This window comes from Trachinotus anak, unplaced genomic scaffold (genome assembly GCF_046630095.1).
Source record: "Trachinotus anak isolate AG129_WGS33_773 ecotype Australia unplaced genomic scaffold, CSIRO_AGI_Tana_v1 ptg000008l, whole genome shotgun sequence".
NCBI lineage: Eukaryota > Metazoa > Chordata > Actinopteri > Carangiformes > Carangidae > Trachinotus > Trachinotus anak.
Genome location: NW_027273859.1, coordinates 19,432,484 through 19,444,992, shown reverse-complemented (window position 1 = coordinate 19,444,992; position 12,509 = coordinate 19,432,484). Strand labels below are relative to the sequence as shown.

General features: G+C 41.0%; 1 protein-coding gene across 2 annotated transcripts; it reads right to left on the bottom strand.

Moving 5' to 3' along the window:
- Positions 1-1,223: 1,223 nt before the first annotated feature.
- prr16 (proline rich 16) lies at positions 1,224-11,024 on the bottom strand. Of its 2 annotated transcripts, XR_011691643.1 has the most exons (4): positions 10,745-11,024; positions 6,064-6,927; positions 5,839-5,950; positions 1,224-1,362 (listed from the first exon to the last, which is right to left on the bottom strand). XR_011691643.1 is itself a non-coding variant. In XM_071483308.1 (2 exons), the coding sequence occupies exons 1-2, from the start codon at positions 10,877-10,879 to the stop codon at positions 6,058-6,060; spliced, it is 1,005 nt and encodes a 334-aa protein (XP_071339409.1). In that variant the 5' UTR covers positions 10,880-11,024; the 3' UTR covers positions 5,922-6,057. The 2 variants fall into 2 exon arrangements, 1 of the variants encoding a protein (XP_071339409.1); XM_071483308.1 differs by lacking the exon at positions 1,224-1,362 and having other exon boundaries at positions 5,922-6,927.
- Positions 11,025-12,509: the final 1,485 nt, after the last annotated feature.

Below are 12,509 nucleotides of genomic sequence, written 5' to 3'. Positions count from 1 at the left end.
ACCTGATGGACATCATATGAGGAAATGAGAGGGAAATACTTCTGAGCTCTGTATTATGCAGAGCAGAGCACCCTGCATGTTGGACCCACCAACAGACAGCCTCTCCACAGAAATGCATAGAAATACACAGTGATGGCAGGACAAAGTGAAGAGTCAGTCATGCATTCATTCAGTCCTTCATGCCTCCTGTCTGATAAAGCACAACTAGGTATTTGGTTTATGCCATTCATCTTCTCCACCTTACATTTTCTTTCTCATGATATAGCCCGTTCTGTTAAGTTTCTTGAAGTGATAATCCTGAAGCACTTGTTTTTCAACCATACAAACTCTATTCTGGTGCTATATATAAATAACTCATCCTGCTATGCTCTGCTGAAAAACATGTACCTTGAGGGAATGTCAGCTTTCGTCAAAATACCTCTCATTCATCCAACACAACAATATCAAAAAATATCATCTCTTTAAATGTTAAAGTCTCTGTAGAAAAATGCCTGAAATATATAGATATCAAACATGTACATGTACATTTGTATACAAAGAAAATTTGATGCAAATTATTACTTCTTCAAGGATCCTTTAAAGCTGTAACTATGCCACAATGTTCTGTATTTCTGCATGTTATCGTGGAAAAAAAACATAGCTTGCATGGCACCAATTGAGCACATAGATTCTGATGTAATGAACATAATGTCTGGACACAGATCAGTGACCACGTCATCATTCATTTCTTTCCAAAATGTGATTTTGTGTATGGCACACACTGACAGAATATCATTTTCTCCTTATCTGCAGTCCAGCAGAGCAGTGTTTTGCTCACAGGCAGATCTGTCAGACTCTCAAGACACAAACAATTACAATTCTTAAAAGGCAAATTCCATCGGTTGAGTGGAGCTATTGATTTCCATCTGAGTATGCACAGAGAAGAAGTCTGTGTCGACATGAATCACATAGTGGCTGACATCATTTCACCCCATCTTGTACTTCTTCATCTAAACTTGCCTCTTCACTTTTGATCATAGGGTTTCAGCAGCATTCTGATCTTTAATTCAACAATTTTTAAGTAACAAAAATATTCCCTCCACAACTATAAATTCATCTACCTGTATGCCAGATATACAGTGACTGCCCTCGCTGTTTCTTCAGTTTCACAGTAACATGTGCCAGGTGGTTGTTTAGTGCTCAAAAGTCAAAGTATGAATTTGTCTAGAAGATCCTGTCTCCAGTTGATTGAGAGCCATTAGCACTTTATATAAGGTTGATGCTTGGCCTCAGCTGCAGCTCCTCCGTCCCTGATCAACCTGGGTCAATCAGTGTATGAGACAAGCCTCCCTCCCACTCGCATCTGAAGTATCTCAATGGGCCCTGCAGAGGAAAAAGGGGAAACACATTAGTGTGAAAATCTGACTGCACAGCGGAGAACCACTTGACAGAGTAGTCACTGCACCAACAGTCGCTTTTCACAGAGGAAAATGAAAATATACCAAGGTATGCCCATTCCTCACACACAAGCATCCAGGCACATACACAAGTCAGTTAATAGTACTGAACTGTCGGGCACATTTTCTCTATGGATTAAAAAAAAAACCTTCCATTTTGTTAAAAGACAAAAGGGAAGGCTTCATGTCTCTCCTTCAATAGCTGTGATTTTTTTTTCAGTTTTTCTTAGTCAAGTCTGGAGTGGTTCATTGAGCAGAGGACCCCATCTGGGTCATTGTGGCTTTTACAAATCCGATCCTGTTGTTGAGATATTGTTTACCTTCTCTGAGTAAGGTGCAGCTGATGCTTCTAACTTTTAACAATCTCCAAAGGAGCGTGAAATCCTCAGATTAAGTTTGCTTCACCACCAAAGCTTTCTAAATTGCACTGAGCCATCTCACGCCCTTTGACTCTTCTCACACACATGGTTGCATGTACTCATGCATGCCTTTTTGCACTCTTATGCACCTTTAAACACATGCAGATGTATACCTTGAACAATACACAAACACACACACACAGACACACACAAACTCACTTTCATCATAACTTTGTCTGAGTCACAGATATAAGCACCAAGACAAGCTGGTATCCATGCCTAATGTGCACCAGATTTACTTTTGAATGCTCTGATGTTTGGCAATGTAGGTCATGTCTATTTTGTATTCTAGTGAACTTTGCATACAGTATCTCCGTTACAGATGTAATGCATCTGGCATGCAATACCACAATTATTTAGCTTTCATTTTGTTTAATGCTTTCCTCATAAAATTTTTATTTTCAGTGATCATAATGAAATGTAGTTGATTGAGGGAAACAAAAATCCAAGTAAATGATGCATGCAGAATGGGGATGAGCAAACAGACAACTGTGTCTCCTGGCAGACTATTACCACTAACAATCAGACAGAAAAACAACAGCTAATTAATATTCATTGGCAAAATGTGTCTCACTCTGACACATTTATTGAGTGTAATTGCACACTGTGCACTTGCCAGGTTGGGAAATGGGATGAGGACAATACAGTCAGGAGACGCACTACTGTATAGGCACACACAACTATTGTGTTATAGGACAACAAATCAGTGGTACAGGTTTATATTTACAAATGTAGTTGTAACAATCTATCAAATCAGCTCTATGAGATTTTGAATTAATTATGGAAGCAGCAGGTTCACTCATTTACTTGATTAAATGAGGTGTTGCACTGGTGACGTTAGCAGAATGTGGGGTTGAAATCAAAAGCACGCAACCTCTCAAATGGAGGAGCAACAGCACACAATAATTCATTAGCATCCAGGAGTACAGTTTTTTCAATGCTAGAAGGTCATTTGTAATCCAAAGGTAAGAAGTGAGGAATGCAGAGTCTGCTACAGCTCTGGGAAGAAAAAGTCAGGGAATGATTGATTAAACATATAAATGGAAATGCTACCAAAGGTGTTTGCTGTAAGAAGTATGTGATATGTTTTAATAATAGTTACCCCACCCACATGTATAGAGATACATGTGCACAGAAGAGATTGTTATGCATACAGCTGCTGCCGAGTGGGAGTGAAGTATCATCCAAGGGGAGAGGAAGAAAGAAATCAAGAAAGAGTGAGAGAGAGAGAGTCAGGGAGGGAGAGAGAGAGGAAAAGAGAGAGAGGTGGGCTATGAACTGGAGCTGTGAGCTGTAGGGAGTAGGTCAGTGCAGTTGAGTCAGTCCTGACTCATGACGGAGGCGGTGAAGATCCACCTCCTCCTTGCCCATTACAACTTCATCCTCAAGCCTGGAGCACTGGAGCTCAGATAGCCATTTTAAAAACAGTGAAAAACTCCTACAACCATGGCCAGAGGAGCAGAGCTTTCTGTGTTTCAGGAGCAATCAGACAAAAGTTAAGGCTGTATTTAACAGAGAACAATGGATCAAAACATGATGGACCAATTTTTGAAACTAGACTTGGGCAACTAATACAAGTGTTTCTCCCACTTCACACTGTGGGTGCCAATAAGGCATGCACATTAGTAGCCTTCCATCAATGCATCCCCGCCACAAAAATGGGGCAGTTGTTAAGTGTTTGAATGGATTCATTTAAAAAAAAAGACCTATGTATGATTTAAAATACATTTTGAAAGCACATTTATATTCGTAGGCTATGACTTAATAACATATTTTGTTAAAGTACAAAAATATCCATTACAAATAGGGCTGAGAATCAAACTTGTGTGCTTTTAAGGTACCAATGAAAATGCATCTGTAACACCAAGCATTGAAATATGTCCTGGTACAGAAAACCGACATTGTTAGACATTATTTAACACTGGTATGAAGTGTTTTCTGGCAAAATACATATGTTTATGCTGTCTTCGTTATCAAAAAAGGTTTGTTTGGTATTGGTACTGAAACCCAGGTGTTGTATAAGCAGTAGTATTGAAAAATTTAGAACAATACCATGCCCTAATAAACATTGCAGTAATGTCAACCAATGTCAATGGTCAAAGGTGATAAAAATCACAATTATGGGTTGGAAAAGGGAAATTTGGACAGCCAGTGTAATAGCACAGAAAATGTACAAACATCAACAATAGTTGTCAAAGCTTTTCAAACAACTTTGCATCTCATCTCTGAGTTGTAGCCTGTGCACATATGTAGTCTTTTCGATTCAGTGTTGTGGTGATTGGTCAACAAAATTGTAATCTAACCTGTTAAAAACACAAAATAAACTAAATAAAATAAAAACACTTAAGTTGGGACGAGGACGCTGATGCGCTTGTAAACGTCGTATAACGTATAAAAGTCGGTATATATGTTTAACTCCAAACACTATGCAAGACCTCAGAATTAACAGTTAGAAGAAAAAGGGAACATTCACAGGGAAAAGGAAAAAAAAGTGTGTTCCCTTAACCATACAACGCAAAGTCAATTGTGTCACATTCCTCAGTTCACTGAAAAATGCATTAGCTAGTAAGGCCATACTAGAGTAGCAAACATCCTTGTGAGCTGCATCTACTGATGATACTGGCTGCACTCCATTCTGTAGCACAGTACTCCATTCAAATGTGTATGTGTGTGTATGTGTGTGTGCCTGTGTGTGTGAGCATGCTGCTGCTAGACTGATTAGGATCCATTAATACTAGGTAAATACAGTTAATGTTGTACACTGAGAGCAATCATATTGAGGTCAAACATGCATCCACATTCGCTCAAACATAGCAGCAAACACAACAGAGCCAAAACACCATCAGCCTCCACTGCATTACAGTTTCTCTTTCACCATCTCTCTCTCTGCCTGCCTCCATCATACAGACTCTCTTTTCCCTGTCTCTTTCTTTCTCTCTGTCTCACATATTCTCTCCCCCTCCGTGTCCTCACCCTGCCATCCTCTCACTCTTTCTCGTTTTTCTCATGTATGAATATCTACTGATCCTTAATCCAGATGCTGATTTTAGATTGTGAGGCCAGCGAGGTCATGCATTCGGTTTAGAGCCATCAGTGTGTGCTATTCATACTTCTCAGACTTAACCTCCAAGCTTCCAACTCTAAACAGACACATAGACACATATGTGTGTGTGTGTGTGTGTGTGATGGCCATGTTCATATCAGCTTCTTCAGACAAACTATATTAGAAAAAAATACAAGATTTTTCAAGTAGAATTTACTATGAAGCCATCAGTTTTGTCATCTAACACTTCTCCCTCTTTTCCCCAGCCCATTGAGTTACTCTCCTCTCATTTTCACCCCCACAACAGGTGATGAAGGAAGAGGAACTATGAAGTCACTCTTCTATTTCACAACCCTAATTGTTCATCTGCAGAGCCTTGTGCAAAGGTATAGATACCGCTACCTGCCTGTATGTATTTGTGTCTCCTGTAACAGCCTTAACAGCCAGTACGCATGTACTGTATATGTGTAATACATGTGTTTGTAACAAAGAGTTACTTAGGTGTCAGTGTATAGGAGGATCTTAGTGCTTTGGTTGAAATCTGAGGGAAGCAGGTTTTCTTGTTTCAACCAGAAGGACATGAATTAATTAGAGCTCCTCTCTGTAAGAACTTCCTGAGTTTGAGACTCGTTAGTACCAAGAGCTTCCAGAAAGACACAGATAGAATTTAGTTTTATTGTTGCCAGCAGTCTTTTGTGAAATTTTTCCTGTACATTTATCAGTCAATGCTCACTGCCTACAAACATCACACTCAGCACACATACATCACACTCGGCACACCTTCACCTCAGCACCCACCCACAAATATATACACTCATAAATATACATAAAGAAATACATATATGCAGACTCACAGATGTGCATCAGTGCATGCAACTGCTCTTTTTCTTCCTCGTTTTCTCTTACTGACAAACACACTCATAGATGCACAAATACTCACCTCTTCTTCCTGGTTTGTCTGTGTATGTCTTAGAGCCCATGGCGGTGCCTTTCTCTCTATTCCATTCACTTTAGCCATCCTTTTGTTTCCTATTTCCCATCTTTTCCTCTCTCTGTTTGGATAATCCAAAGTTCAACTGGAGTAGAAAGCACTCTTAAAGTAGAAAACACTATGAATGATTCAAGAATGTTTAAGTTAGACAGAACAAGGGATTGTGTGTCAAACCGTGGTGGTGGTTGATTTGCGTAGGATTGTTTTCTGGGGCTTGAGGGAAGGTGGGTGAGGAGGCACACAAGGTGGAAGAGTGTTTGCTGTCGGCGGGAAACTGTGGCTGACTGAGAGGCTGCCGTTTTCCAACGTTAGATCATGAGGAAGAGCATGAGGTGGAGGAGGGGAGGAGGAAGAGCAGCAATGCACTGGACTGAGCCTCAAGTCATTCAGCTCAGCCTGTAAGTGTAGTTCTGTGTCGTCTACATCATATTGGAGGTCACAGTCAGGGCAGTAGCCGTGGTACTGGACCTTCTCACTGAAACGGACACGCTCCCTCTCACGAGGCTCCCTGCCGGGCGCCTTGGGGCATTTGTTCTTTTCATGATGGAGCAGTGGCATGGGTCTGGGCAATGTAGGAACAAGCCCAGACTCCGGGATCCCACTGTCACTAGAAATGAAACACGGTGTGGAGGAGAATAAATCCCTGTTTGATCTCAATGGGAAAAGCCCGCCATTCCTCAACAGAGATCCGTTAGCCTTGGATATATTCCCTGATAACACTAATGTTGGATGAGGCAGATTCTTAATGTTGTGATCCTCGGCTCTCTGCGGGGTAAGTCTTGGTGGTGGTAGGGGCGGGTGGGGTTTCTTGAGTACAGTCAGTACTGCAGGAGGGTTGACAGGGACCGGGATGATGGGCGCAGGCATTTTGAAGATGCAGTCATCAGGGAAGAGCTTCATCTTCTCTAGGCTGGAAGCAGTGGTAGTGGTGGTGGTGGAACTCGAGCTGGAGTTGAGTGTGTCCGTCTTAGAGCTGTCTGTCAGTCCGTCCTCCTCCAGTTGCAGGTCACAAGTCAGGGTGTCAATCTCATGAACAACCTGGTGACAAGAAGAAGACGTCTCACTGTGACAGCTGTGGTCAGGAATAATAAACAATGTGGCAGAAGAGGAGGAAATATCACCTATAACAATCACAGCAAAAAAAAACAACAACACTGTGACACTGCTAACTGGGATAATAATGCTGATCCAAATGGGAGCTGGGTAAGAAAAAATATGAAAATTTTGCTCTTGTAAGGAGTTACTGTTTTTATATCTATTAGAAAACATATTACCTAAAATTTAAAGATACACTTTGATTTATTAGTTTAAAAATTGATTAAGATGTCACTATGACAACCATGCCAGGGAGAAAAAAAATATCACTACAATTTATGGGATCAGCCATGAGCCTACCAGAATCTGACTTAAATGATATACTACAACAATCCCATGCAGAATCAGAACTGAGAGAAATAACGGTACCAACCATATCCCAGACACAAAAATGATCATTTAAAATAGAGAAGAATGAAAGAGACATTGTCTACACATAACAAAGACACACACAGGAATGTAACAAATAGAAATTAACAAATATGAAAAATCAGCAGACTGCCAGTCTCCTGTTGGGAAAAATTTGCACAAATGATTTTAAAATTCTGCTAGAAGTGAGAAAATGAGAGATTGAGAAGAATCCTTAAAATACTGCAAAAAAACCAAGCACAACTCAGCCAGGGAGAGTATAAATAAATATTACACTGAAACAAATGCTACGAAGGAAAAGATCCATTTATGCTACAAGAATGTCTTATTTCTGAGCAACAGCAGGGGAAAAAATTCATCATGGCATGAATTAATTCCAAGCATGCAACTCTGGTATGACAGAAGACATGCAAAATCACATCAGAAATCCATTCTGCAAGCAACATAATCTAAAAGAGCAAACACTGTCAGTTGCAGTGGTGCAATATTGCACACAGTGTGCCATGGTGGGAGAGGAGACATAAGAAATGCAGTGTGGCAGAGCTCATTGTATATTTTTTGGGAAAGGAACAAGGCCAAACAAAGGACTATTTAAACATTTGAATTGATTTGCAATGTGAAAGTGTAAGATCATACAATACAAAGGGGGACAATAAACAAAATTGCAATAAAGAGGAAATGGCAGAAACGCTCTGCTCATTGCAGTACAAATTAATATAATATTTGCCTTAGGACCCTGTGTAGATATTTAGATCCAAAGATACTTCCTTTGTCCTCCAAGAGGAAATTTGTTTTCACAGCCTGCATAAGGAAATATTAAAGAAATGCTGCAGCAGAAATTTGGTGCACTGTAAAGGCAATACTGGAAATAGTTGTAAGGATGCAGCAGCACAAGTGGAGGTTTTACATCGAACATACGAGGTACATACATAGTGCTCACGGTGCTCAACTGAGTTTGATTTAACATCCACCAATCAACATGCACCAATCTATAAGGCAAACAAAAATTACACAACAAAACAGTGAAATTAGTGCCACAGAGTACTAAGTGAAATGCCTCTGGTTGTGAGCTTATTACATTTTGTCCACTTACAGTAAGCACTTGCACTGTTACTCTCCCATACATTTATGTGTGCGGTGCTGAGACAATAATGGAAGCTGCAAGGACTGAAATTGCACGCACACATAATAAACCCAAGGAATCGTTAGCATGGGGAATTCAATTTAAAAAAGCAGTTTAACAAACAAAATAAACATGCTAAACTCCGCTGTGAATTAATAACTGAAATACAGTGATACATATTCTTCAGCCATTTCCAAAAGTCTATCAAAAAAATATTCCCATTGGAGAAGAGTTCCTTACTGGTTCACTTCCCTTAGTGGCGTTATTATTGCATTGATGCCCAGAACTGTGGTGCGGTTTTGGACATTTTATTACTGGCTGGCTGATTACTGAGGGTCCAGTAGTCAGTTAGTCTAAAAAAAATCTAATATAAAATGAGTTGAGTCCAGAGTTTCCTATACATGAAACACTGTTGAAAACAGAAATGGAAAGTTCATATATTTTCCTTTAGAGCATTCATAAAATAATTACGGTGATGACAATGCACTTGTGTTAATTTTCTGGATTAGTAATGCTTATTTCAGAGCAGCCCACTGTAAAGCACCATTGCTATCATCTAAGGGTTTGAATGCATGTCCAAAACAGTGGCTTGAGAAGAGGCTGAGAGAGAAATTAAGAGAGAGTGACGAGGAGAGAAAAAAACAGTAAGAAAGAGTGACTGAGAGGAAGAGATAAATAGAAAGATAAAGCTAGAGCAGAGAAGGCAATGGAGCTAAACTCTCCATGCAGTCTTTAAATGGATAATTTGTTGGGACACACACCAGAGGTAATACCAGTATCCCAGTGTGCAGACCCTGCTGTGGGCCAGGCAGCCTCACTGGCTGTGCCAAGCATCTGGGCAGGGTCTCTCCTCAGAGCCAGGCTCGGCTCCAGCCCTGTTTGTGAGTTATAACAGATAACTGCATTTCAAATGGATTATACCCCAAACACTGGCTTTGATAGCAACACTCCCTCGAGGTATGTGTTTAGTGTGTGTGGTGTCAGAATAACTGATCCTCTACACAATTTCCTGCGAGCAAAAAAAGAAAAAGAAAGAAGGAAATAAAGAAAAAGAAAGGGCACATCACAAAAAAAATCACAATAGATAGATTACAATGCCTTCTTGTTCTCATTTATCTCTGGCGCCTGCTGTGAGACATTGTAAACTGCTGAAAAACACAAAGGAAGTCTAATTCAGCTCAAGTTGCGAAAAGGGGAGCAGAGAGGCAGAAGGAGACAGATGCTGTGTCGACTACCCATCCATAATGTAGGAACCAGAGGCTGTACGCAATAGGGTTTTATTAGAATGACAGCCTGTCATGTTAGGGTGAGCTGTTTGGCACAGCAGACGAAGTGCCTGGTGGCCAGTAGAGGAATGTAAACATAAAAACAGGTAAGACTGCAGGGTTTCAATTATAGGCATTAGAGGAAACACTGATTTGAAACAAGCACTGTAATGTGAAAATCTCTGCACAGAGGTGCTTCTGGATATTCTTGGCCCTGGGACAACTTGCTGTAAATAAAAACATTAAATATCCTCATATAATCTCCGAATCCTTCAGAGACCCCCACTCTCATTCAGCACCCCTGTCTTGGCATCACTGAGATTTGAATTACCAATCAGACTGCTGAGAGTTTTGATCTTTAACAAGGACTTTGCAGCGAGAGGAAAACGAAAGAAAGCAAACAACAAGAGATAAAGAAAGGATGAAGATGAGTGGCTGCGATAAATACAGACATGTGGTGGAAGATAACAAACGACAGAGAGAGATGAAGATAAAGAAACAGAGAGACACCATGAGATACTGCGAAAGATGAAAAGTGAAAAGACAACTGCTCCATTATTTGGCAGGAGATAATTCACAGCAAACAACAGTCAGCATTAAGATGATGAAATGCAATGCAAAAGCGCCTTCCTGGTTGAACCAACTTGTCCATTAAATATTAATTGTGATTAAATTTTTCTCACTTTCATCAGAGCCTGTGAGTCAGGGTGAAGGAGCTGTCCTGTCATTTCACACCCCACATCCTCCTTTGCCAAATGTCTTTCATATGGAAGATAATGATCAAATACATTAGTGGGTAGGGGGGAGGAGCACAGTCTGTGTGTTTGTGTGTGTGTGTGTGTGTGTGTGTGTGTGTGTTGTCAAAACCGTTTCCAGGCCCCAATTAGGTGGACATCAGCCTCCCATCTCCCCTCAAACAGGAATGATCAGAAAAGATCATCCTCACACCAAGCCTGTAGAAACACTGTAACATAACACATGGTAGACTAGTGCATTCATTTACCTCTTTGAGCTCTTTGGCTACATCCTTCAGGTCTCCCAGGATGGTTTCCAAATTCTCCACGATTGTCTTGATCTCCCTTTTCACTTGTACTTTGGAGGCTACTCCTTCAGCGTCTGCATTTGGTGTCCCTGACATTCTTCAGTTTCGGGCACAGTCTATTTCGCGAAGGATCTCAGGTCAAATCCTTTGGTCGCCACGCTGCCACTTTGCCAACGCATTTTTATTCAGTCCTCCGCTCCCTCTTACTTTTGCTCCTACATCACGGCCAGGACGGAGAGAAGTGGCGTCGGGCAGCGTTGTGTATCCACCACTAGGCATGCGCAATAGAGCGTTACACAAAAAATAACGGCTATGTTAAAATATTGTATCATACTGTGAGAGAAACCGTCCACAGGTTAGTGCACCCATTACACGTCTATGTCCAGCAACAACAAAAGATGACCCGCCGGGAATATCCTTCACGTCGAAAGAGCGCTTAAAAATTCAATAAAACCCCCAACACTAACACGTTAAAATGTGTCAACTGTAGTAAATAAAGAGAGGAGAGAGTCCACCGGCAGTTATCCAAACCGCTACGCCGTCGGTCGTTACATTAGTGGTCCATAATCCTCAGGCGTCGACAACAAGGTAATACAGTCCCTCTTTTTTCTCAAACAGCGTACGGTTCTGGTGCCGATACACCCCGGAAAGCCGCCAGGTACCAACACCCGAGAGGCACTTTCCTGTGAAAAACACTCCGTCAGTTTCATCCTGTCTCCATCGCAGCCTCCTCAGAGAGTCTGAGCGACCAACGTATGGGAGCTGAGGATGCTCTCTCTCTCTCTCTCTCTCTCTCTCTCCCTCTCTCTCTCTCTCTCTCTCTCTCTCCCTCTCCCTCTCTCTCTCTCTCTCCCTCTCCCTCTCTCCCTCTCTCTCTCTCCTGTTAGTTTGTTCCTATTTCATAACGCAGGAAAGCCGAGCTGGAAGAGGTCTCCCATTTATTAGTGCTGTGGCGAGACTATTGTGTTGGAGCACACATCATGAGAAAATGGGCCCCTATGTGTGCAGACAAGTAAAAGCCCCCCACCCCTTCCTTTATAGGGCTGGAAGAGATGCAAATTGACTACATTTGTGAAGGCTATGCATTTACAGATCTTTCATCTCTTTGTGGTCACCTTGTCTCTCTTTGGTCATTTTGCATCTCTTTTCTGTTGTTTTATGTCTATCTGTGGCCACTTCTGTCTCCTGTGATTGTTTTGCATCTCTTTGTATCTCTTTATGGTTGTCTTGCGTCTCTGTGGTCATTTTGTCTCTTTTGAATCTCTGGTGGGTTTTTTTTTTGTCTATTTTAGCTGTTTTACATCTCTTTGTGGTCATTTTACATCGCTTTGCATCTCTTTGTGGTGGCCTTGCATCTCTGTGTTCATTTTATGTCTTTATGGTGTGTTTATGTGTTTGTGGTCATTCTGTGTTTCTTTGTGGGCATCAGTGTCTTTTTCTCTCTTTCATTTTGCATTTCTTTGTAGACACTATGGGTAACAGTAACCTTGTGGTTGTTTTGTGTATCTTTGTGGTCCAGGGGCCGTCTGACCTCTCCTCACCTAGGCATGTGCTCAGTAGGCTTGTTCAGTAGCATACTTAACTTGAGCATGCTGTGTAGCAATCTTAATTTTTTTTGCTACTTTTGTAGAAATATAATTTGGATGATATTCAAGAAACTGAGAGGCATAAGATCAGTCTTCATGTTTAAACCTTTTATAATTTTTAACAGTCCTAAGTCCTTTCA

Bases quoted from the DNA above. Each gene is read 5' to 3' on its own strand.
- prr16 (XM_071483308.1), bottom strand. From the start codon at position 10,879: ATGTCAGGGACACCAAATGCAGACGCTGAAGGAGTAGCCTCCAAAGTA. The intron at 6,928-10,744 runs GTAAATGAATGC...TCTTGTCACCAG, and splicing joins TAGCCAAAGAGCTCAAAGAG to GTTGTTCATGAGATTGACAC.